The sequence below is a fragment of the Botryllus schlosseri genome, chromosome 16, assembly GCF_051294905.1.
Source record: "Botryllus schlosseri isolate E-star chromosome 16, Bs_hap1, whole genome shotgun sequence".
NCBI classification, from domain to species: Eukaryota; Metazoa; Chordata; class Ascidiacea; order Stolidobranchia; family Styelidae; genus Botryllus; species Botryllus schlosseri.
The window spans coordinates 1,256,721-1,284,105 of record NC_137251.1 but is presented as its reverse complement, the minus strand read 5'-3'; the positions used below and the strand labels follow the sequence as shown (position 1 = coordinate 1,284,105).

The 27,385-nt window shown below is 40.7% G+C and overlaps 2 protein-coding genes and 1 non-coding gene across 6 annotated transcripts in view; 2 read left to right on the top strand and 1 right to left on the bottom strand.

Annotated features, from left to right (window-relative positions):
• Positions 1–23,717, bottom strand: part of LOC145458456 (2-oxoglutarate dehydrogenase complex component E1-like) — a 98,260-nt gene extending 74,543 nt beyond the window's left edge. For 2 of the 3 annotated variants that reach the window (XM_080336829.1, XM_080336827.1), the window contains exon 1: positions 23,701–23,717. The gene's annotated coding sequence lies outside the window, so the exon portion shown is untranslated. Of the gene's footprint in view, positions 1–23,696 lie in introns of all 3 variants that reach the window. The other variant, XM_080336828.1, reaches the window with a different exon arrangement.
• LOC145458457 (putative neutral ceramidase C) overlaps positions 1–27,385 on the top strand; it is a 42,761-nt gene that overhangs the window by 8,418 nt on the left and 6,958 nt on the right. Inside the window, exons 2-10 of one of the 2 annotated variants that reach the window (XM_080336831.1) lie at positions 11,802–11,881; positions 18,102–18,252; positions 18,845–18,951; positions 21,857–22,041; positions 22,163–22,317; positions 23,762–23,876; positions 24,332–24,521; positions 24,849–24,930; positions 26,450–26,603. In XM_080336831.1, coding sequence (XP_080192957.1) covers positions 18,105–18,252; positions 18,845–18,951; positions 21,857–22,041; positions 22,163–22,317; positions 23,762–23,876; positions 24,332–24,521; positions 24,849–24,930; positions 26,450–26,603 — 1,136 coding nt within the window. In that variant the 5' untranslated portion in view covers positions 11,802–11,881; positions 18,102–18,104. The remainder of the gene's footprint in view (positions 1–11,801; positions 11,882–18,101; positions 18,253–18,844; positions 18,952–21,856; positions 22,042–22,162; positions 22,318–23,761; positions 23,877–24,331; positions 24,522–24,848; positions 24,931–26,449; positions 26,604–27,385) is intronic. The other variant, XM_080336830.1, reaches the window with a different exon arrangement.
• On the top strand, positions 19,696–19,768 carry Trnat-ugu (transfer RNA threonine (anticodon UGU)). The gene has a single exon. It is a non-coding gene; the product is annotated as a tRNA-Thr (tRNA).

Below are 27,385 nucleotides of genomic sequence, written 5' to 3'. Positions count from 1 at the left end.
CGATCATCATCGACCGCTTAATTTGCGCAGGGCACACTCCCTGACATTTCTTTACTAAATCTATTTCGTGTGACGTCATAGTTACCCAAAGAGGAAAGGATTCATGTTCAAGTACACCCGAATATTTTCGGCTGAAAGTCGTCAAGGGTAATCGTCAGTGACTAGCACAGAATTGGAAAGAACCTCGTATATCAACACTCGCATCACTAAATATGACGTCGGCTATTATCGGCGAATGTGCGTCGAATGTTCCGAATTTTGTCGGGGAGCAATCATTGATTTGTTCGATCGTCGTCAAGCGTATCTCAGACGTGAATCACTCTTCCGGGGGGCCATCAAATACGTGGATGGGACCCCTGAGAGTCGGGCAACGATAAAATTTTTAGTTTTCGAAATTAGATTAGAATTAAATGATATAAACACTTTTCCCCAAATTTGTAGGCTAGAATTAAAATTAATGAGTTCGCAAATACTTGGAAGTACTTGGGACTTCGGGATCGAATTTGAAATCCCGGGATCGGGATTTCCCGGGATTTTCGCTTCTCAATCCCGGGATTTCCCGGGATTAGCAAAATAGTAAAATACGCATAATGCAAGCTACATAAATAACATTTATTCCTTGTAATATTTATTCCCAACCGCGGCTCCAAGGTAGCCTTCTTGCGGCTCTGAGTGACCTCTAAATATGCCACAAAATATAATGGACGACAGCTGTTGTTTGTTTCTATATATAGTTAAAGGCAATTTTTGTATATGAATGCGGAAATGAGGAATACTAGATATCTCCAAAGCCGTCCAAGGCCGCTTCTGAAAACAGAGAAACAGAATTCTCGCAGACTAGCGTCAAACGCAGGGAGGAATACCCGTCAAACAACGACATATCTTGAGTTCTGCTGCTCGTAGACCTCTATATATCGTATTTTTGAAGAGTAAATTACGGCACAATTTCACTAACCTTAAAATAACGGCTCATAGTCAAGTATAAATTGCAATAAGGCAATGTTTTTCGTAGAATAATCCTCCGCAAACTTGTGTATCAAGTGCTGGGATGTATGAAGAGTTATCACATAACAACAAAATAGTATGTTGAGTAATGATATGCATTTTCAATTTATTTCAATGCATAGCACTTGCCAATCTGCGTCTACCAATGCTAGAATAACAGATATACAATCTGTAGAAGTCTATGTGCAATCGTGCATGTGCATGCTTTTGAGTTTGCTAGATGGTGAGATTTTGAGGTAGGTTATCAGATACCTTTAGAATCAGTATATAGCCTAATCGGGTGTTTTAATGCGGCTCTCTGCGTATACTATGAAGTTTGAAATGCGGCTCCGACATTCAAATTGGTTAGGAACCACTGATAAAGAGTATCATCGCTTAGACCAGTGGTTCCCAACGTGGGCGATATCGCCCCCCAGGGGGCGATTTGTCGGTCCAGGGGGGCGAAAATAGCCAAGGGGGCGAAAACGGACGAAGGGGGCGATAGGGGGCGATGGCGCGTTGAAATGGCTATATTGGCGTTCATGACCGTAACTGCCACACCCAAACCCCCAATTGGGATGGGGTGCCCGAGCTCGAAGGGGGCTCATTATTTTTTCGTGAATTAACATTAATTATAGAGTAATATTTTAAAAATTTGCGCAAATTTTTCAAAAAATTTTCGCGCTACGCGCCATTTCCTGATCGCCCATTTCTTGCTTATTGGATACCCTTCCTTCAAGAAATAATACGCATGAGTTATAGAAATGGGCATCTCGGCGTCAGCCATTATCACACCATGACACACCAAGACATATGAAGTTTCAGGCCATGTAACATGCGACTCCGAGAAGAGTGCCAGAACGAGAAAACCTTGGCGGAAAAGGACTGCCTTTAGGCTGACCGACTTCGATATATATACGATATACATATATATTTAATTGTCCATAGGCGCCTAAATGGCTGGCGCCAAATGTTCCTGTCCTGGCAATCAGAATCCCACAAAAATGCCATCTCGCAGAGAAAATTAATTGCCAGTGCAGAAATACCAATTTGAAATCGTTCGCATCTTTTAGTTTAGCACGTATGGGAGATTTGAATATCTTTTCACATAGCAGACAGGCCACGAAATATCATTACGTAACGAAGTCATTATACCCACGGGTCCGCCCGAATATGTTCAATTATTATTTACGGGCCCTACATTTTCCAAGACACCTCACTCAGCTTTACCTGTATATCTGAATGCATGAGCAGAGAGAGATAAAAAATTGAAAACAATGCAATTCCCGATCATATTGACCGATCCAATCATGAATCATTGAAATTTTTCGCGAAATCAGCCGACTAACTAAAGTGTCCAACAATTTGTGCTAAGAAGTAGCGGTAAAGAGGTATCGGGGAAGTTGGGTCTGAGGGGTGCAGAAGTTTGCTTTATCGCCCTATGGAGGGTGGGTCAAGACCAACGTATTGGGGCGGGCTGACGAAGTTCTGTTACGGTCCTTTTGGAATCAAGTCGGAGGAATCACCTTTTTAATTAGTGAACTCACCAACATTTAGCTGGAAAAGTGTAATTTCGAGGTCGAGCCGAAAAGTTGGCCTTTTTTCTTAGTCAACTCGCCGGTGATTTCAGTATGTATGCCAATTTTTCGGTTCCCGATATTTGGGGGGCGATGATCGGTGTGGAGTTTGAAAAGGGGGCGATGAGTTGAAAAAGGTTGGGAACCACTGGCTTAGACGGTTTCGTAATTTGTTGGCGAAATATCCTTAAAATGTGGGCGGGGGCGCCAGACGTAGGCCATTTTCGTAAAGGGGCGCTGTAGAGACGTAAGGTTAAGAAACAATGTTTTAGACAACCTGTCTAGTTTTTGACACTGCTTTATTACCAAAAAATGACACATGACGCTACCTAAGCCCTGGTGATGCTGTTCACAAATCCCGGGATTTCATTGGGGCTAATCCCGGGATCGGGATTGCTTCAAATCCCGGGATCCCGGGATCGGGATTTCCCGGGGTCCCAACGCTACTTGGAAGTTGAGTTCAATCCAGTATTGAAAAATAAATAAAACAAAAACCAAGCTCATTTCGTATCAAATTAGAATTGATTCTAATAAGAACGAGAATGGCAAAATTCTGTACGCCAAACTTGGATCGTTCCGCACTATACAGTCCTCCTGTAGCATTTTCAGGAAAAGCATAATTTAGATTAGACTTAAAATAAGAGCATAGAAACATTTCGCAGAGTAGATTAGGATTGGATTACCTTCGCTTCCCTCTAATTAGTTTGATTATAGAAGACCAGAAGGAACCAGTTTTCCAAGTTCCACGTTCCTGACATTTTGCGTCGCGAGGTGGCCAAAGTTCAAATTCCATTCTGCCGCCATTTTGTTCGCCTTGAGTCAAGTCAACGCAAAAGCCTGTTGGCTTTCTGAGGAGAAACATTCAACCGGTTGCCGCAGCCTTCAAGAATTACCTTCGAGGTGCAGCGTATACGTGACTTATTCCCTTCGAACCTCCAGAAATAGAGCGGATTCGAAAATTTCGTGATATGAATCCAACCCGAACACTTGAAATTCGGAATACGCGTAACAACCAATTTTCACATGTTTCATCATCATCATCATTGGTTTATTAGCAATTTTATCAGTTCAATACACCACAAAAATGCGATACAATGAAAAGACAGGAAGATGTCGAAGCGACAAGGAGTAGTTTATGGAATATGACACCCACCTTGGCCTAGGCGATGTTAAGAGGAGGCATGCACAGTGCACACTGAATGAAAGTAAAGACGATAGTATAGAAAAAGAATGCGACAGTGGGAAATTCCGCAAAAATCCGACTCTCAAGCCGTTTTAGAACCCTGATCCGGACCCTCCATTCTAAGCCGAACCCGCGAAGGCGCAGACTCGATAATTCATGTAAAATTCGAAGAACATATGCGAAGCATGTGTATTAGGGCTGTGCAAAAATAACCTTTTTTCAGGATTCCAGCGATTCAGTGATTATATTGTCAGGTTACCCTAAAAATCGCAGCACGCCAAATTTGGTTAATTCTAACAAGTATAGGGCTCCGCAGAGCCAATTAAAATTTTTAATTTACTAGGAAAAAGTTTTTTTTTAAATTGTCAAATTTTTCTCTCTATCCCATGAAATTGTTGAGCTGTCATCAAAGACGATGCAAATCAGTTTTTTCGTTAATAATTCTCGGATTATCCACCAATCAATGATAATCCGAGAATTATCAACGAAAAACTCAAATAACTCCGCTTCTACTGGTTGGAATTGAGTCAAATTTGTATTACATCGTCTTTGAAGGCAGTTAAACAACAATTTCATGGGGTTGACAGAATAATTCGAAAATTTTTTAAGACTCTTTTTCCTGATAAATTAAAAATTTTAATTGGATCTGCGGAGCCCTATACTTGTTAGAATTGAACCAAATTTGGTGTGCAGCGTTTTTTTAGGGTAACCTGACAATTTAATGACTGAATGGCTGGAATCCAGAAAAAAAAGTTATTTTTGAACAGCCCTAATGGTCACCCTAACATGAATTGAATTTGAGTGTTTTTGTATTTCTTTCTAATAATTAAGTAATTAATTCAATTTTAAAGTTTCTGTGAATCTAGTAATTCTAATTCTAACGATACGAAAAAATGTCTAGTTATCACTATAATTCTGTACCCGGAAGATGAGGTCATGCTGACTCAATAGCAACACTAACGGTTGCAACTTGTGTGATTCTTAACCACGGTGCGGGATGCTTATTCACGGGGCTGGGTCAGGAAACAATCTGTTTACCAGCCATCTATATGACCCCATTTTCAATGATTGCAAATATTCATGCAGTTCCACAGCGGTTAAGGCAATCCGGGTGCCCAAAACAAACGCAAAGCGGTAGTCTTTCTTAAACAGCGTTTTCGTTGTTAGTACCTACGGAATGTGACTTAAAATCTCTTGAACTTTCATTAATCTTTTCACAACTCCTTGTTTTCCGATGACATTTATTTACAGTAAGGATTAAAGTTCGGTTCAATTTAACGCTATATTTTCGCTGTATGCGTTTTTCTCGAAATCGGGAACGTATGCCTAGTTGCGGAATTGGTGAATTTGATTCTTTATTTCAGATTTTATCCAAAAAAAAACATCATCAGATTTCAATGTACAACGCAAAGACAGGACTAAAAACGTCCTGGAGAACTAAAATCAATCAAATATCCATTGTGGCCCGCCGATGGCAGAAATATCACGCGTTGAAAAAGAGGCATGCACACTAAAATGAGAATTACAAAAAACGTAAAAATAAGCAGGCAATTAAACGATGAGGCGTGTATTGGTTCGAGGCATTGGCGAAATAGATATTAACTAGACGGAAAACGAAGTTAAAAATATAGGTGCTCATGACCTTCTGGTTATTTGCACCTGGTCAAAGATTGCGTATAAAAAGGTACGGACCACAACATTGGCATACAAAATGATATTCCGGAATATACGAAAATACAATCAAGGTACAAATTTTATAAGTGGCGATTACGCAGTAACAGAAATTCAGTGTGGGGTCATATTTCAGTAACTGAGGAGGGTCGTAAGACAGAAATTGACATTCTATTCGGCATATTTCGCATAATTTGGCGATGGAGTAAAAAAACGTTGAGTGGATGTCACAAAAGTAATTTACTAGTATTAATAGAATCTGTTTGAAATTCGTCTCGAAAAGTAGGAACCAGCTGCATAGGCAACGAGTTGTTAAAAAAATGCATACTTCAGCAAAGAGATGGAAAGTTTGCAGCTCTGGGTTTACATCCAGCGAAAATGAACAGTTTGTATCAAGAAATATAAACAGACACGCGTTGCATAGCGCAGAAAATGAAAACTAGTAAGAAATAAAACATAAATTAGTGCAATCGCATGTAAGACCGCTTGGGAATGCATGAAATTACAAATTATGCCTGAGAACTTATGCTGTAGCAATAAAACACCGGTGGGAAAGTATCAAAAGGCAACGAGTTTTAAAAAAATGCATAGATCGTTTAAGGGAATGTATAAAATCAGCTGTGAGTGGGAGAGTGGACCCAGGTTCGTTGGATGTAGGTCGCTAACCGAACATCATCGGTGTGATCTGCAACGACAGCATCGTCTTCAGTGGCGGGAGGTATGACAACGTATTTCCCCTTTTCTTTCCCGTTTTCGACCTTCAACACGCAATCGCTATTCTTCCGCAAGCATAGAACGCAGTATTTTGTACCAGTGACGGGTCCCGCGAGAGTGGAAGCACAGCCCTCAATATTGGCCGTCTGGTGGAAATATCTCTCGTGTCTCGGGCTGACATTGCGCGCCCACAATCCGATGTCGTCCTCGTAAATGAGACGCCAGTCGTATTTGATCGTGAGTTTGACCCGCTCTACCTTAGTGGCTTGAATCGCTGCTGCCAGCAGTATGAATGCGCCGGATGATTTCATCGCTGGATTCGTTTAAACAGGCTTAATCACGATACTGAAAGGCACGCAGATCCTATTAGAAAACGGATAAATTAGAACAGCGGTCAGCCCACAAGATTACAAGACCACGATCTGATATATTGACCTCGCCGACCGATACATGCCACATTCATCTTATGTTATTGTATATTTCTTTTCATCCAGTGTGCATGCTACTTATCTACATGCTCTACGCTAAGATCGGTGTCCTATTGAAATACTGTCCAAAGTCGTTTCGCCCCCTCCCCACCGTTTATCTTCTTATTGTATCGCGATCCTGTGGTGTTTTGATTTGATGAAAATTGCATTAAAAAGACCATGACTCTAAGCACATAGCCGGATTGAGAATTTTTCCTTTCCACAGCGAAATCTCTGATTGAAATGTCGAAGAGGTGCAGACGAATCCGAACACGAATCTCACTTTTTAACGTGGAATTCGTAAGAGAGTTGTTCATTGAAATGGGAAACTGAACCTACGCCAGGAAGACTGTCTTTTCCCCAAAATTAGAGGTCGTCTATGATAAAAACCTTGTCTTCTCGGGACTATCTTCCTGACGTGGTCAAAGTATAGTCAGCTCTCATCTCAAACAGTACAGTTAGACTCGATTACAAGCGGAAATACATTGCGATTACTACTTATACTTTTCGCGGAATCACAAAATCAAAGGTATGAAAATTACACACATGAGTAGTGTCGGAGAGGAATTTGACCGGAGGGCGGGCTGCTGTCGAAATTTAAAGATTTACTGTCCAGACTAACTCGAAATGACTTATGACACTGCGGATGGGACAATTTTTAAAAATATGTTCAGTCGCCGCGAGATGGGGCTATAGTTCACCCGGTCGTTATGACAGTTCACTCAAACAAGCGATTCAACCTCGTATAGAACTACTTCTCATTTCTCAAAATCCAAATCGTATGAAGTAAGTATAGTTTTGCCTACAATTCTTCAAGTAGAAGTGGAAATAATCTAAAAATAAATACTCGAGTAAGCAGTGCAAGTACATGAAACCTATTTGAGTACTTTGAAAAAGTAGCACTTCATAACTGACCACGTCTACGATCCCTAGAACGTTATGAGCATAGGTATTGCAAGAAACATCATAAATAATTGGAGACCAAATTCAATTTCCACTCAAGGCTATCAAACCGAAGCTTATCACTGAACGCTCACCCAATCTTGTGAATGTGGATATGTGGATCAGAAGGAGCCATTTTATATCGTTTGCGATAAGCTTGAATCGGCACGTGCTCTCAGATTTGCGATGAATTGCAAGGCACGAGGCGGGTTTAGACCCGTGTCAGCACTAGGCGTCGATTAGCAGGCCCCAAACGCTGACTCGCAGTGGAGAAAGTAATTGGAGACTCCGTTACGGATCACGGCACACAAAAGCACCTGAAGTCATATCCCATGCATCTGAACCAGCGGCTTGAAAACATCTAGAAATTAAATATATAAAAACAATCCTAATATAGCTGAACAGCGAAAATCTATGTTGAATCTACCCACGCACCCAACGCCCTAAAACGACGGGGTTCGGAAGTGTGCTTTACTATTGGATGATACGATATTTGATATAAAATGTTCTTTCCAATTCTATTCTAGTTACTGACGACAACGGACGAGTGTCGGCCGATAAGTTCGTGCTCATTTCGATATGAATAGAATATTCAATTATTTACTAAAGTTTTGCACCTCCAAGAAGCTGTAATCAGCGTTTCGATTACTTTCATATGCTCAAGACACACAATGTACAAAGCCAATCACAAGTCGCAATGTGACGTAAGACGTAATATGGTTAGATGCTGAAATGGTTCTTTACCTATACTGACCTAACGAACCCTAGTATTCAAGCCTTCCAGGAACCTCAAATTTTCTCCCAGTCACTAAAACAAAAAGAGCAGCGTATGCTATCATCTTCTGTAGAAGTGTTCGGCGTGGAATGCATAGTATGCTGTCGTATAGCTGAACGACTAGAAAATTTTCGACTTTCCAAATTAGATTCGAATTAGAACGACAACATTCGCAAGAAGATGGAGATTGTGTGTACGTAACAGTGTACATCGACCTTGACTAGTTTCGCAGTGTACGGTTCTGTACTGTATAGCATTTTCAGGAGACTTGATGATCATGGAAGCACTTCACAAGTTAAAATTATCACCAACTCTGGTGAAGTGATGTGCTCGGCTTTGTCAACCGTCGCATTTCCCCACGGCCGGATATGCAGCGGCCAAAATGTGTGAAAATATGTCTTTCCGGGTCACGAGATGTGATTAACCCATATGTTTGCTGAAATCGTCTTTCCAAATAAACACAATTACGTATCGCACGTGGACGTAGCAAACGTAGTAAAAGGTACTGATCCATAGAGACGGTGACGTTGTAAGGGTATATCTAAATCTGCCCGCCCAGCGAATGCCGATCGACATTATCATCGACGGCTTAATTGCGCACTCCCTGACATCTCTTCTCTAAATCTACGCCGTGTGACGTCACAGCTACGCAAAGAATAATGCATTCATATTGAAATAAACCCGAGTATTTTCGGCTGACACTCGTCAGGGGTAATTGTCAACAACTGGTAGAGAATTCAAAAGTACGTCAACAATCGTATTACAAAATATGACGTCGCCGGATATTATCGGCGAATGTTACGGAATTTTGTCGAGTCGCTGTCGGGGAACAAATTGTTCGTTCAGCCCGAATCATCGCCAGGCGTGTTTCGAAAGTGAATCACTCTTCCGAGGCCATCAAATACATTTCGCCTTATACGGTGACGGGATCCCTGAGAGTATAAGACAACTATAAAATTTCTAGTTTTCGAAGTTAGATTAGAATTAGAACGATAGACACGCTTATTCTCGAATTAATAGACTAGAATTAGAATTCCTGAATTCGCAAATACTTGGAAATCGAATTCAATCGTGGGTTACAAATAAATAAAACAAAAGTCATGTACATTTCATCTCAAAGAGTTGATTCTGATAAGAACGAAAATGACAAAACTCTCTACGCCAAGCTTAACTCGTTATGCATGCACGCACAGGTGTCATATAGCATTTTCAGGAAAAGCATAATTCAGATTAGAATGAAAATGAGAGAATAGCAACATTTCGCAGATGATATTATAGGATTAGATTATATGCGTTTCCCTCTAACTAGTTTGATTACAGACAATTAGAATAAACCAGTTTTCCAAGTTCCGCGTTCCTAACATTTTCCGTCGCGTGCAGTGACGCAGAGCGAGGTGGCTGAAGTTCAAATTCCATTCTACCGCCATTTTGTTCGCTTTGATATTAAGCCAAGTCGACGCAAAAGTCCGTTGACCTTCTCTGGAATTCCCCAATACGTCAACGTTTCGCTAGCATTTTGCGTCAAATTGTTTTATACGCAAACGTGAGGAGAAACATTCAACCTGTTGCCGCAGGCTTCAAGGATAACATCTCAGGTGCAGCGTACGTAATCGATTTGCATCGAACCTCCAGAAATAGAGCAGATTCGAAAATTTCGTATTTCGAATCCAGCCCGAACACTTGAAATTCGGAATACGCGATAAAAGCACCTAAAAACGTGCGACTTTCACATGTTTCGGCGGCAAACGCCATGTCCCGGCAGACTTGAATTAAATCGCTGCCTAAAACTATGGAGTAATTAGAGCTAAATGAGGCATAGGCCCCTAATCATAATCCTATTTGTGAAAAGTTTCTAAAAGATAGTGTCATGTTGATGCGTCCGGCTTCTTGATCGGTAGGCGATGATGCAGGCGAATACGAATACCCCTCTCTCGCTCATCTGAATTTTATTCTAATTTCTGTTTTTTCTTCTGAAAATGCTGCAGCAGAACTGTATAGTGTGGGTACAAAACGAACCAAAAATTGACGTTGACCATTCTCATGCTTGTGCGAATGAATGATTCGATATGAACCGAATTTGAGTGTTGTTATATTTCTTTCCAATTAGGAATTAATTTAATTTCAAAGTTTCTGCGAATCTAGCAATTCTAGTTTTACCGATATGAAAAATTATCTAGTTACAATAATACTCATTAGCAACCCTAATGGTTGCGACTTGTGTGATTCTTAACCGGGGTGCGGGATGCTGACCTACTGACCAGCCATATATGCCAACTAGCTAAATAGTCATGCAGTTCGAAAGTGTTTAAGGCAGTCCATGCAGGTGCCAAAAACAAACGCAAAGCGGCACTCTCACAACGTTTGCGTTGTTAGTACCTACGGAATGTGGCTTAAAAAACTTATTTTCTGAAATGCGGGGGATGTTATAGCAACATGAACTTTTCATTAATCTTTTCATAACTCCTGATTGTCTGAACTTATTTATTTACAGTAAGGATTTAAGTTCGGTCCAATTTAGACGTTATTCTCTCCGACCGCGTTTTTCTCTTGAATAACGAACGTATGCCTAGTTGCGGAATTGGTGAATTTGATTCTTTATTTCACATTTTATCAAAAAAAAACACCATCAGATTTCTATATACAATTCAAAGACAGGACTAAACACGTCATGGAAAACTCAATCAATCAAATATCCGCCGTGGCCCGCCGACAGCAGAAATATCAAGCCTTGAAAAAGAGGCATGCACACTAAATGATAATTACAAAAACGCAGAAATAAGCAAGCAATTAAATATTGAGGCGTGTGTTGGTAGGAGGCATTGGCGAAATAGATACCAGACGAAAAACGAAGCAAAAATAGGTGCTCATGACCTTCTGGTCTTTTGCACCACGGTCAAGGATTGCATACAAAGGTACGCACCACAATGTTGGCATAAAAAATGAGATTCATGGATCAGCAAAATACAATCAAGGCTCAAAAATCTGAAATGGCGATTACGGGATAACACAAATTCAGTGTAGGGTCATATTTCAGCCAGAGGGTCGTAAGACAGAAATTGACTTCTATTCGGCATATTTCGCACAATTTGGCGATAGAGTCAAAAACGTTCAGTGGATGACACGAAAGTAATTACTATAGTATTGCGCCTATTGATTAATAGAATCTGTTTGAAATTCGTCTCGATGGTGGACATATAATTGAGGTTACTCGGATTATGGGTGAAAAAGGACAAGGTGATATCTCTCTAGGAAAAAAGAACACGTGCGAGTGCATTTAACGTTCTTTCGATAGTTATTAAAGTTTCAAACGGAAAATGAGTTTCCATTACATGGCCGAAAATCTGAACTCGGGATTAAGTGCAAATCGTAGTTTGCTGTCGATTAGCACTCGATTCAGTTCCGAGTCCTCGAACACAAAACCTCATAGTTGTAAGGCAATATAGTTTCTATACAGTGGAAAATATTTGATTCTGTCGCTACGTTATCAGCTGAGGGTTTTAAACCCGACTTCAACGCTTTGCTTCGTGTCAGTTTGGATATTCACGTTTCCGACGCTGTCCAGCCCCAGGTACCCGCGATTGTGGCGATTTTGCAGCAGAAACCTTTCCGATTTGGGGTCGTATTTCATTCTCCATTCTGCATTTTTGGATTTTCGTCCAGACAAAACGACTGCTCTCCTGGCGTCTACTGATAAATAATACTTATCCTCGTTATTACGATCGCTGATATAGATGTAGAAATATGGTGTTTTCGCGGATTTTTTCCTCCACCATTGGACTCGGAGTTCATACCCGGCTCGCAAAGACAGTCTCGGTCTATTAGCTGAAGGGTATAGAGATTTTCCTGATGGATAGAAAGTCACGATCACCCGATCATCTGCTGATACTCGATTGTAAACCGCTATCAGAAGCGCCACTGTTGCCATTAGTCGGATCATTTCGATATACTTATGGATTCTGGATTGACTCGTAGTGGGGGTGTGCACCCCGTTTTATATACGTACCGTGTTCAATGATTTCGCGCCTGTTTCGATCTCAATGACATTTTGGACATTATTCATCCCGTGTTTTTGTTGAGAAGTTGATGAGAATGTCTTTCACTCATTCCAAAATCGGCGTATGCTTATCCGATATCGAATTGTGTCTGAAAATCGTATCATACGAAATCTCTTGTTCCATCCTGCGATGATTAACTGCAGCCTCGATGCCGGTCGAGAATATCATTGAGATTATTTTGCGGGCAATATCGAATTGCCGTGAAATCATCCCGGTGCAGATGCGTTGAATGTCTAGAGAGGGATATAGGTTGAATGCCAAAGTTGATCGCCCCTTAATGACGCCATATTCGTGATTTCATCTATATTAATGGCGTAATAATTTTAGAGCGCCTAACATAGCAATATATCATCCCTGCACTAGGGCTGTACACAAGGGCAATAAAACATTAAAAAAATACACGGGGTGCATAGTTGCAGGGAAAAGATGCACACTACTGCAGAGTTTGACAACTAGAAAATCTTCGTCTTTTCCAAGTTAGATTATAATTACTGAATTCGTAAATACTTGGAAATTGAATTTAATTCGTAATTAGGAAGAAAACAGCCAAATCAAGTTTTGTTCATATCAAACCATATTTCTTTCTCATAAGTACTATGGCAAATGTCTGTACAGAAAGCTTGGCTCGTTTCGCAGGATACAATTCTTCTGTGGCATTTTCAGGAAAAGCAGAAATAATATTAGAATTGAAAAGAGCATAGAAACGTTTCACATGTACTTGCCGAAATTCGTTCTAATTAATGTAATTATACAACTAAAATTGTCGAGTTGTTCGAGTCTGCACTATTGTATGCTGTATAGGGAAAGCTTGAGCATTACTACATTTCATGCCTTGCCATCGGCCAATCAGTTTCTTAGCCCGGGCCGTATATTTTGCAAAAACAATTGTATCAGGCCGAGGCCGCAACTTGTTTGCTGACAGCAATTTCTTAACACTGACTTTCATACAATCGTGAATCACGTTCGTTTCAATCGCTTTGCAAAACGTACGGCTTATCTCGCATTATAATTTCACTTTAGTCGCGGATTCACGCGGCGTAAATGAGTCACATTTTCACGCTGTCAACATTGTAGCGCAGGTACAGAAATCAGACTTGGACAACTAGGTTATTATAGTTGTCTAACTAGATTAGTTAACGTGAAATGCGGGTAATCTAATTAGAATCTAATTTGTGAAATATTTCAATCCTCTCATTTAATTCTAATATCATTTCTGCTTTTCCTGAAAATGCTACATTTCTGTCTAATTCAGTATTTCTTTCGATTTCCATGTTTCTGCGAATTCACTCATTCTAATTTTAATCTAATTTCGAAAATAACAACAGTATAACTCATAATTTTAATTCAATCTGATTTTTGAAATGTTTATATGCTCTAATTTAAATTCAATTTATGGTTTTCCCGAAAATGATACAGGGGAATTGTATAGTGTGAGACGATCCAAGCGTGCTATACACGTCGTACATATACGAACTGAACTGAGTTGTCCAGCTCTGGCCCGAACTATGTTTCATGGCTGGGGATGTGTGTTGTACTTACCGAATACGGGGCCACTGTGGTTTTTGGACACCGAGAAAGGCTCCATACTTCATACCGATAAAAGGCGGCTTTGCATTGCCATAGTTGCGAGGCGCATGCTGCAATGATCGGTATCTCCCCGGTGTTTTTCGACCAATGTATCCCGCCGGCCATCCGACAGTCGACGAGCATGTCCACATTCAAGTCGAAATACAAGCAATTACTACTAAATAAATACAGTCCATCCTCAAGATTACCGGACCACGACTGACCTATCGATCTCGCTTCCCATGACATGCCGCCCTATTTATTGTCGCTTTCTTTTTCTATACTATCTTCTTTACTTTCATTCAGTGTGCATGCCTCCTCTTTACATCGCCTAGGCCAGTGGTTCCCAACGTGGGCGATATCGCCCCCCAGGGGGCGATTTGTCGGTCCAGGGGGGCGAAAATAGCCAAGGGGGCGATAGGGGGGCGAAAATTGACGAAGGGGGCGATAGGGGGCGATGGCGCGTTGAAATGGCTATATTGGCGTCCATGACCGTAACTGCCACACCCAAACCCCCAATTGGGATGGGCGGCCAGAGCTCGAAGGGGGCCCACATTTTTTTCGTGAATTAACAATAATTATAGAGTATTATTTGGGAAATTTGGGCAATTTTTTCAAAAAATTTTTGCGCTGCGCGCTATTTCGTGGACACATGTTTCGTGCTTATGGGATACCATTCCTCCAAGAAATAATACGCATGAGTTATAGAAATGGGCATCACGGCGTCAGCCAATATCACACCAAGACATATGAAGTTTCAGGCAATGTAGCATGCGACTCCGAGAAGGGTGCCAGAACGAGAAAACCTTGGCGGAAAAGGACTGCCTTTATGCTGACCGACTTCGATATATATACGATACACATATATATTTAATTGTCCATAGGCGCCTAAATGGCTGGCGCCAAATGTTACTGTCCTGGCAATCAGAACCCCACAAAAATGCCATCTCGCAGAGAAAAATTAATTGCCAGTGTAGAAATACCAATTTGAAATCGTGTGCATCTTTTAGTTTAGTACGTATGGGCGATTTGACTTTTGACATAGCAGACAAGCCACGGAATGTTATTACGTAACGAAGTCATTATACCCAGGGGTCCGCCCGAATATGTTCAATTATTATTTACGGGCCCTACATTTTCCAAGACACCTCACTCAGCTTTACCGGTTGATCTGAATACATATGAGAAGAGAGAGGATAAAAATTGACAGCAATATATATGCAATTCCCGATCATATTGACCGATTCAATCATGAATGATAGAAATTTGCGCGAATTAGGCTCACTAACTAAAGAGTCCAACAATTTGTGCTGAGAAGTAGCGGTGAAGAGGTATCGTAGGAGTTGAGTCTGAGGGGTGCAGAAGTTTGCTTTATCACCCTATGGAGGAGGGGGTCAAGACCAACGTATTGGGGTGGGGGGCTGACGAAGTGCTGTTATGGTCCTTTTGGAATCAAGTCGGAGAAATCACCTTTTTTGTTAGTCAACTCACCAAAATTTAGCTGTAAAAGTGTAATTTCGAGGTCGAGCCGAAAAGTTGACCTTTTTTCTTAGTCAATCGCCGGTGATTTCAGTCTGTATGCCCATTTTTCGGTTCCCAATATTTGGGGGGCGATTATCGGTGTGGAGTTTGAAAAGGGGGCGATGAGTCGAAAAAGGTTGGGAACCACTGGCCTAGGCCAAGGTGGGTGTCAGATTCCATAGACTGCTCCTTATTGTCGCTTCGACACCTTCCTGTCTTTTCATTGTATCGCATTTTTTGTGGTGTATTGAACTGATAAAATTGCTAATAAACCAATGATGATGATGATGATGATGTACAATACACTTCTGATGATGCGTCGTACGAAACAGCTCAAGACGCCGATTTCGGTTTCAAATACTCACAGGCGGGACTGCGGTTGCATTGCGACTACTAATATCTATAGACCGCATGACAATGCGTGATTTTAAACGTGTAATCGAAGCCTGAGTGTGAACAGTTGTTGATATTTTCGCGGTTGATCGCAGTCATGTTATTGTGCGGGTATTATACGAGTCTAGAGTCTACCCACGCCGATTTCGGAGTGATTAGCCAAGCGAAATGCTTATGTCTCCGTCTCGCCTTATTCATAACCTTGACAAATAGTTGACATTTCGACACGTGGATATACGTCCGCCTGTTTTGATATGTAGCTCGTGTTGGTTGTAGAACCTCATCAACTTTTATCCCCATGACCCCGTTTCAGAATCGAGTTCCACCGTGACCCTCACCGTACACGTGTAGAGAGAAGAGAATGGGTCATAATGAGAGTTTTACGTAACGAGACTTGTTTGAGAATATGCCGCCATCGGAAACTTGGCTTCGCGTAACGAGCAATTTGTATAACTAGCCCGTCTACTAGTTGTTTGTTTTTGTTATTATTACGTCATACAGACAAAATAGTTCTTACATTTCGAATTTGATTCACCCCATCACTAACGTTCGCTACTGATGAGAGTTAGTCGAAAAGCTTTTAGCGAATAAATTAACAATATGAAGTTATTGTTTCGCGTTAATTTGTATAATGTAGCTGTGTGTGTGTGTGTTTGGAAAAGAGAATTATATTAGGCTTCGAGTCCAGTGTTACTCATTGCGACTTCATAAGAGTATGCGGATGATAGTTCAAATAGGTACCTTTTATGCGACCACTATGAAATTAATGCCATCTCTGCCCACATGGACATATTTTGGTGTTTTATTCGACCGTTTATACAACTTCATTGGACACTGTGACAAAATTGACAATGCTGTTGGTCGATCACGGCTTCGCATAGATATCATTCGCCCTAACGCGCGTAGCTTTGTAAGTACTGTGTGTTTCGGATGCTGCGATTGAGGTTTCAAGGTTTCCACGACTATAATTCTAGTTACTAATATAATTCTTCATGGAATGCGTTCTAAAAATTCGTCTCTTATTACTATTATCCTCAATCCACATTCGCGTCATTGCTACATCTGCGCGCGTATGCTGCAATATCTCGCAAAGGTCCTTCACCTTCAGAGCATCGGCGTAGGACGCGATTAGAACTGCGATAAAGACACGTTCACTCAAATGCCGTGTTCCGCGCTATATTTATCCAAGGGATATCTAGATATCCCTGCGTTTACGCGTGCATTATTTCATCAAATTGCGGACGACTTTCTGTTGTGGTTGCATGGATATTTGTTGTTCGTATGTTGCCCGATATATGTTTCAGTTTGCGGTACAATCAAATCGGCTACTTTCAGCATCGCGGTGCAGCGACTTGTTTGGTTACGTCAATTTTGGATCATATTACTCGACTTGATTCACAGATCCTCATGTGTACCCGAATCATTTTGGAACATTGGGAAATGCCTGCATATAGTTGAAATAAGGCAAACAGACAAGAATATACTACTTAAAAGCGCTATATCTGTTTCAGTTGCGACGGACATAAAACACGTGAAAATATATTTGCGGATTAAAAAAATGAGGAGTTTTATATACGGATTTAAAAACATCAATAGTTCTAGTTCTAGTTCGGATTTTGGAAAGTGACTATAGTTATATTTGTAGTTCTAGGTCTAGTGATGGATTTTTAAAAGTGACTAGTTCTAGTTTTAGTTTTAGTTGTAGATTTTGAAAAGTGACTATAGTTCTAGCTGTAGTTGCGGATTACAAAAATGAGTAGTTCCAGTTCTAGTTGTGAATTTTGAAAAGTAACTATAGTTCTAGCTGTAGTTGCGGATTACAAAAATGAGTAGTTCTAGTTCTTTTGCGGGTTTAAAAAAGTCAGTAGTTCTAGTGGTGGATGACAAAAATGAGTACCGTAGTTCTAGTTCTAGTTGCAGATGAAAAAAAAAATAGTTGACAAGCAACTAGAAAAGACGTGCCATCGTTTGGCGTGAATCGTGATACCCGTGTTCTGTTGTGTGATGTTCTTGCAGTCATTGCTGGCTCAGTGGCGTAGCCCGGGTTGGGTGTCGGAACCACTTCCCTTTTCAACCCGAAACCCCGTCCTTTCGAAATGCCTATTCTATTTCTAATACTTCTTGGCTCAATAAAAAATTGGTGAGTCGATTCGCAATTGAATCTGGTTCGTTGTATTTTATTTTGTTAGCAGCGCATTTTGAAAATCTATTGGTCTGTATATACAAGTCTGTTCACTATCATTATTTGCGCAGGAAATGTTAATGGACGTCGGTTACAAACGGACAAACAGCTGCGCGCGATGTGCACTAGCAGTATCGGCGATATTTTTTGCGCTAAGCTTCGGGACCCTGTGCGCTCTCGTGGGATACCGCTATGGACACCCCATGAAATTTGACGACGGAGGTGGGTTTACTTTTATTCATTTTTTACCTGATGTTATATTTTTCTATTTTCCCGACACCGTCAGCACGAAGCAGACATTAACAAACTGCCAATCTAGTTATTTGTCGGTCGACTAAATACTTTTTTCGAGTAATTCTAGTTCTAGTTCTGGTTGCGGATCTTGAAAAGTGAGTACGTCTAGTTGTAGTTTTAGCTGCGCGTTCAATAAAAATAGCTCCCGAGCATCTAGAAAACGTGTGTCATCGTTTGGCGTGAATCGTGATGCCGTGTTCTGTTGCGTGATGTTCTCGCAGCCATTGCTAGCTCACAGTCATCACTACGAACAGTGTAGCCAGGCAGTGGGATTTAGGAGTTGGAAGCCTCCAACTTCAAACTCCAAAACCCGTCCTCCTTTGAAATGCCAATTCTATGTGTGATATTTCTTAACTCATTTGCAAATCATCAATTCACACGATCAGATTTTAGTTTGTTGTGTTTTAGTTAGTTAGTTGAGGATTTTTGAAGCCCGGTATAGTTCTAGTTCTAGTTGCGCATATGAAAAGCCAGTAATTTGTAAAAGTCGTCTAGTTATACTTTCCGATTTTTATCGCAGGTGTCGTGATCGATCACGTTTTTCCCGCTCCCGAACCGCAACCGGGCGATTATTACGTCGGAATGGGACGGTTCGACGTCACAGGACCAATAGCAGAAGTGAATATGGTAAGTGAACCGATTTTCTTTTGTCAACATAAATTTGTTCCATTTGCATTGATGCAATAGTTTGTTTAAGACTAAAAAAGTTAACGATAATAATGCCCCTTGTAAAAGGGAGGTCAAAAAGATGTTGATTATTGGAGCATAGGGTGAAATGTTATATTTGTATGTATATTATAGCTATATTTGATTAGCTGTTTGTTTCTTGCTACGTTCAACGTGCCTCTGAAGTGCATCCAAAAACAACCTGACAAACACTTGACAATGTTAATCACGCCCAAAATTTAGTATTTGAAAAACTGTTGTAGTTGAGGCAATATTGAATCAAAACTACGTTTTGTGACCTCGATCAAACAATTTATTATATTTTATTTAATTTCAACACTTGAGTAAATGAAAAAAGTATATAAAAACTGTCTGAATATGATGGTAAAGTAGGGCTTCGTTACAAATTACATCTATAGCTTTGAGGGCTGCTACAAGGCTTGACAACGAGGATATGAGTCTTAAAAAAACACTGTTCTAGGCCCAGGTGGGTGTCTGATTTCAAAGACTAGCCCAAGCAAACACGACATCTCCCTATCGCTTCAATGCATCGCAATCTTGAAACGACGAAAAAGGTAACGAACGTGCACGTACGACGAATGCCGATAAGCGTCTGATCGGCAAACAGTAGCTCCCGGCTAGATCGACAAGGCTGAAACGAGAGAATCGATATAAATTCCGAAAGCCTGCATGTTTGACATGCTGGCCTCTATAGCTCAGTGGTTAGAGCACTGGTCTTGTAAACCAGGGGTCGTGAGTTCAATCCTCACTGGAGGCTGATTTTGCTGTACTCTAACAGTAATATGTAGACTTTTGGAAGTACAGAACTTTAATATTGCAGCAAACATTACGTTCGTATTGCAAAATCTATTCCACTGTCGAAGCTTTTCGACTGACTCTCATCAGTAGCGAACGCCAGTAAATGAGGTTAACCTAATTCGAAATATATAAAGAATTTTGTCGTGACGTAATAATTGCAAGTACTCAGAGCCGCGAACGGCAATAAACAACGCACGGTTACGGTACATTACAGCGGTTGCCAGTAAACTCGCCCCAAAGTAAATTCGGCCCGTCGAATTCGGCCCTCGGTCACTTTGGCCGTCGGTGAATTCGGCCCTCGGTAAATTCGGCCCTCGGTAAATTCGGCCAGGACCAGAGTAACAACAGTTACAATACCATTACCTGACCTGAACCCTAACCCTAATCCTAACCTAACTCTAATCCTAACCTAACCCTAATCCTAACCTAACCCTACTCTTAACCTAACCCTAATCCTAACCCTAATCCTAACCCTAATCCTAACCTAACCCTAATCCTAACCTAACATAACCCTAATCCTAACCCTAACATAATCCTAACCCTAACGCTAATCCTAACCCTAAACGTAACCCCTAACCTTCAAATCACTCGATAATATTATAATTATGTAATGTAATACACATTATTAGTTATTAGTTATTAGATTTAGGGTTAGGATTAGCGTTAGGGTTAGGATTAGGGTTAGGATTAGGGTTAGGATTAGGGTTAGGATTAGGGTTAGGTCAGGTTAGGATCAGGGTTAGGTTAGGATTAGGGTTAGGTTAGGATTAGGGTTAGGTTAGGATTAGGGTTAGGGTTAGGTTAGGGTTAGGTTAGAATTAGGGTTAGGATTAGTGTTAGGGTTCAGGTTCGATAATATTATAATTATGTAATATAATACACATTATTAGTTCGTAATACAATTTCACAAAATGTTCTCCGAGGGCCGAATATACCGATTGAATTCGGCTGTCGGTAAATTCGGCCCTGTAAACATCGGCATATATATATACATATATATATTTATACGCATACCCTGTTCCCAAATCACTTGATATTAATATAATTATGAAATTAATTCACATTAATAGTTGGTAATACATTTTTATAAAAAATTCTCCGAGGGCAGAATTGACCGAGTAACCAGTGAATTGACCGGTGAATTCGGCCGTCGGTAAATTCGGTCCCCGTGAATATCCGCGCTATCTCCCGTGATTACGCGATCTACGCATACCCTGACATCCAAATCACTTAATAATAGTATAATTATGTAATTAATTCATGTTAACGGTTGGTAATACATCTTAATACAATATTCTCGGTGGGCCGAATTTACTGATGTAATGGCCGAATTTGCCTGGGCCGAATTTACTTTGGGGCGAGTTTACTGGCAACCCATTACAGCAAACACAATATCTTCTTCAATCGTAAATTGAACTCACTATTACCCTATTTTCAGTTTTTTGGTTCATAAGAATTAGAGTTACCATTTTTTGAGACCAGGAAACGACGACACTTGATACGATTGTTGATATACGATGTTCTTTCCAATTCTCCACTAGTTGCTGACGATTACCCCTGACGAGTGTCAGCCGAAATTGTTCGGGTTCATTTCAATATGAATACACTATTCAATTGTACATTGAAGTTCCGTACCCCAAAGAAGCTCCTTTCACAAATGACAAAATTTGTAAGATCGGACGAAAAAACTGTTAATTTGAACATTTTCAGGGGAAATACTGTTGTGTTGACTAAAAAAAAGGTCATTTTTTCTTCTCGACTCCCCGAAGACCCGCTCTAACATAATTTGGTTGTAGTTGACCTTTTTTTAGTCATCCTTGTCGTCACTGCCGTCGAAATGTAGATTTCGCGCCATTTATGGCGTTTTTTAGTTGTGCCTGTACGATCACCTGGCTGTCAAACCTATAGAGGACGAATTGCCAAAAAATGCACGTGGGTGTCATCGGAGGACGTTATAGATTCTTTGAAAAAGGAGGAGAAATTATTCTAAAGGAGGACGTATGGTGACCCTATGTAAATCACCTGAGACACAAGTTCCTATTCACAGATGGGCTACGCCGTACCCTCTCAAATAGCTCACGGCCTTCACATGCGGCTGTATTCGAGGGCTTTCATATTCTCGGACTTGGAGAAGAAGAATCGCGCTGTTTTTGTGAGCATCGACTCTGGAATGGGCTCGCAGATCATCAAACTCGAAGTCGTCAAAAAACTGAAAGCCAAATACGGGAACCTGTTAGTATGCTATACTATTTGAAGCTGGGCGCTACAGTGGACACAATCCAGTATTAATTCTAATGGGCCTACGACCTTGCGTTAAGATTCTCGCAAATCTGACGCGTTTTGCGTAATGCAGGTACGACGAGAAGAACGTGGTCCTGTCCGGCACGCATTCTCATTCAGGACCCGCCGGGTTCTTCCAGTTTTTGCTTTTCGAAGTCACGTCGCTGGGCTTCATCAAACAGAGCACCGAATCGTTCGTGGACGGCGTCGTGAAGAGTATCGAGATGGGTGAGTTCCGTAATTACACAAACTGCTTGATTTTAAAAATCCGCAAATAAAACTAGAACTAGATCTAGAGAACTACTCACTTACAGTACTCGAAACTGGAACTAGAACTACTCTCTTTCAAAACTAGCAACTAGAACTAAAACTAGAACTACTCCCTTTCAATACTAGCAACTGTAACTATAACTACTCACTTTATAATAAATTGGAACTAGAACTACTCACTTTCATAAACTCTAACTGCAACTGGAACTAGAACTAGCCACTTTACAATACTAGAAACCAGATCAACTATATTTAGAACTACTCAGTACTCACTTTACAATACTCGAAACTAGAACTGGAACTATTAACTTTTAAAACTAGCAACTAGAACTAGAACCACTCCCTTTACAATACTTGAAACTGGAATTAGAGCTAGAACCACTCCCTTTACAATACTCGAAACTGGAATTAGAACTAGAACCACTCCCTTTACAATACTCGAAACTGGAATTAGAACTACTCACTTTCAAAACTAGCAACTATACTAGAAGTACTAACTTTACAATACTAGAAACTAGTACTATTCACTTTCATAAACTCTCAACCACAACTAGAACTAGAGCTATAATAGTCACTGTACCATAACTAGCGCAACTAGAGCTAAAACTACTCACTTTTGAACACTCGCAACTAAAACTAGAATTACTCCCTTTTCAATGCTCGCAACTAAAACTAGAACTACTCACTTTTAATACTCGCAACTAAAATTAGAATTACTCACTCATTTTGATTAAAATGTTGTACTCGATGTATACTGCGGTGTAAGTCTGGGATAGGTTTTGATTTCGTTTGCAACGGGTTTATATTCACACCCGTATATAAGGGGTGGTACACCGGTGGAAATACACACCTTTTTGTTAAGAGTGTTCGACGTCACAATCCGCGTGATCTCCCGTGGTCAGTAACGAGGTTTCCACTTTTTCAGGAGCACTCTAGTAGGCTTTGCCCAAACGTGTAATACACTGTAAATCTATGAATAAGCCAAATGCACCAATCCTTTTCGAGATATATATACCAGGGGTGTAGTGAAGTTTACGCGTACCACCCTTTTGGGATGTATTGGGGTGGTACACGGAAACATCCCATTGTGCACTACTGATGGGTGTATTTGACTCATTTCCCCCGTTGAAAGGGTGTGAAAGCACAATTTGCTGACTGAAAGTGCCGTTTCAGTATTCACACCCTTATCTTGGGTGGGATAGGAATGACATCTCGCAATGCCGCCACTATACTGTATGCAATAAACGTGTTTTGTCAGTCGAAAAAAAAAGCCGCGCGCACTCAGCCATCTCTGTTGGGAGATATGTACCTTGCTACAGCTTAATATTCCAATGAACTGACCTTAATACAACCAAATATCTTAATATTCTACGGTGACTTCTTTGACAATCTATGCATTCAGCCCACGACAACATGCAGCCAGCCAACCTCGTGATGACGTCAGGCGACGTTGATGACGCAAATATCAACCGAAGTCCGAGCGCCTACACTCACAACCCAGAACAGGAGAGAGCAAAGTGAGCGCACTGTTATGAATGCAAAATCTCCTGTGTAGGGCTGGGCAAAATCGAGTACCTGAGTGATTCGATTCTGAATCACGTACTACGCTTCTAGTCTAGTATTCGAGTATCACTCATTATGACGCCACAACAGAATGTCAAAGTTCAAATATGCACCTTTCGTGCACCAAGACCATAATGCCTGTTTTCCGACACATTAAAGATACTTTATAAATTGTTAAACCATACCGATTTCATTGCACTTCATGACTTCGGAAAGTGAGTGCACCTTTAGAAAAATGCCCTGTCATGAATTTTAAGGGCAAATTTATGGGGGTTACACTGCCATGACCGGATCACGATTTATATTTTCGAAATCAGCGCGACAGTGTCTTTCATTTAAGACCAGTTTCGATACATTTTGCTCTCATGTCGCGGGCGCTTTTTCTGAGAAAGGTTGCGTTTCTGCGCAGGTATCAAGACAATACGGAGCACGAGATGACGTTGCTGAAGATCGAATCGACAACCGGTGAGGAAATCGGCCTCGTGAACTGGTTTCCCGTGCACGGCACCTGCATGAACAACACAAACGAGTTGATCAGTTCTGATAACAAAGGCAGAGCCTCCACGCTGTACGAAAGCTCTATGAGACGAGAAGGACGGGTGAGTTCATACCTTGGACAAGTAATTCGAATACTCTGAGGAAACGCTTGTAATCTGTTTCTGATCGAATTTGTGATATGTAATTGTAATCTCATTTATGGTTTTCCCGAAAATGCCACAGGAGAACTGTATCTTGCGAAACTAGCCAACCTCGGTGTACTTGTCATTCTCGTGTTCGATTCGAGTCATTACACAAATTGACTCTCAAGTCGAGTTGAGACAGGACTATTCAACAACAAATCTCATTTAGATTCAGAGTCTAATTGAGTCATGACTCGAGTCATTACGACCACGATTGGAGGCTATCCAACTGTTCCGATTTTGCAGGAGAATTTTGTCGCCGCGTTTGCACAAGCTAATCTGGGAGACGTTTCACCGAACACGGCGGGCCCAAAATGCATTGACACCGGTGCGTATGGTTTGTTTATTGACGAATTTTATTCTGGAATGAACAGAAGTGGTATAGTAGTCAAGTAGCGGTAGAATTACTTTCAATTAATTTTATCTCGAATTGAACCAGAAGTAACGCTTTCCAATTGAAAAATATATTGATATTGAAATGAACCCAAATATTTTCGGCTAGCACTCTTCAAGGGTCATCGTCAGCAACTTTAGTAGAAAATTTGAAAAAATATTGTATACCAACAATCGTATCACAAAATATGACCGCTTAAGTGCTCTTTTCGCCCTGATTATTCGAAATTTTATGCCAGAGACGTCATATTTTGTGGTACGATTGTTGATATGTGATATTCTTTCCAATTCTTTACTATAGTTGCTGACGATTACCCCTGACGAGTGTCAGCCGAAGATATTCTGGTTCATTTCAATATGAATATATCATCAAATTCCATATTCAAGTTCTGTACCTCCAAGAAGCTCTTCAAGTAACGATTTCCATGAAAGTAAATTCGGTGGACGGGCACACAGTTTTAGCAGTTAATTGGAGATGACGGCTTCCGAAATTGCACGATGTATCTTTGTGAGTAACGCTAAACGACAAATGACACTGATAATCTCCGAAAAGAACTTAATTTACCATAGTACAGGGTCAATTTTGCACTATTGGTATGGCTATTTCACTCATGAATGTGACCTCGCATGTTCCATAACTCCGGGGTTCTCAAACTGGGGTACGTTCGAAATTTTGGGGGTGTATTACATTTTTCTGCCACTGTAATGATTCTATATGCAACAGCGATATTGACATTTATGTGACAACCGAGAAAAAAGTGTAAGCTTACGAAATTAAGCTTTTACATTGCCGTGTAAGGTAGAGTTACCCTACGTTCTTCTTTAGGAGGATTTTTCCTTCTTTTTCAGGATTTTGAAAAAAAAAATTGAGATTTTGTCCTCATTTTTGAGAATTTTGATCAAATTTACTGTGAAATTGGACTGAGATGCCGTAAATCAGCACCGAAGTAAAGCTCCGGCGGGTATTTCGGGAGCTGAGCCGGAAATATGACCTTTTTTTTTAGTCAACCGACCACGAAGTGGGAAAAGTTGACCATTTTTTCAAGATTTTTCTCCGGTATCCTAAGTTTGAAAATTTTGAAAAAGTGGCCTCCTTTCCCGATTCCAAAATATTGTAACCCTAGTGTAAGGTTACTCGCCTCATGTACATTACCCGCAGTGAAGCTCTGTCTCCCTGCTGCCGCTGTGATGAGAATTAATACGTAGCCTGCTGCAGTTATTGGTTTAGTTCTACCAGTATCGTCGTCATCTGCTTATTATGAAGGAGGATTGGTTAGCACTGCTGAAAAGGCATAACTACTTTCATACCTTGCAAAATCCAAATTTGTAAGAGTAGCATAACGTCAAGTTTAAACGGAAGAAGTCTGAAAACTTAACCTCTTGACTGAATAGCCCAAGTATACAAACCTTCTGTGAGTATCATGAATTAATAAAAGTCCTCCGTTACTGACCAGGCGAGCCGTGCGACTACGAGCAATCCACATGCGGGTTTCCCCCTCGGGTAAAATATTGCATCGCGTTCGGGCCCGGCAAGGACGGAGACATGTTCCAGTCCACGGACATCATCGGTACGCGACAGTTTGACGCCGCGAAAAGAATTCTGTCCGGGTGGGTGGATCTCGCCAATGGTTTACTGTGCGGTTTACACGAAGCAGACTGACCGAATTTCTGATTTTCCTGAAACCGCTAAAGGGGAACTGTATCGTGCGAAAGCTAAACTTGGTGAACAGACATTTGCCATTCTCGGAGCATGAACTCTTATTTGAAATGAACTGAACTGGTTTTTTGTTTCATTTCTTTGTTATTCGGAATTTCATTCAATTTCCGAGTTTTTATGAATTCAGTCATTCTAAGTCGCACCTAATTTGGATAAAAGTGTGTAGCTGTCTTTTTAATTTTAATCTAACTTGTAAAACCGAAAATCTTCTAGTTGTCCATTTGCCCCATTAAGTATATATTAAGTAGAGCATTTGTCAAGTAATCGCACTCGCATTCGATTATACCTGAAAAAATCGTAGTCGCTTATTTTGCATCTATACAATCGATTGCTCTTCAAGAAAAACTAAACTTTTTAGTGTTACGATGATTATAGGATAAATTAGTCAACAAATATTGCAATGAATTGAGCTGTTGACAGCAGAAAGATCCGATTCGTGAACTTCACAACTCATTCCTACGTACGAAACATCAGCTATCCTATTCAAATTGACACCGCCTCTACACTTGACACGGCGGTAAAACTGCCAGAATACTCGGGCAGTGTCTTTTCTGTATTAGTCTGGTGTGTATCTTGACATCCAGATTCCCTGTTAAGGACCATTGAGCTATGCTCAATGCTTAGTAATTGAGCCATAGCGAATTGTATTCACGGCCCAAGTAACTGTGCCTAA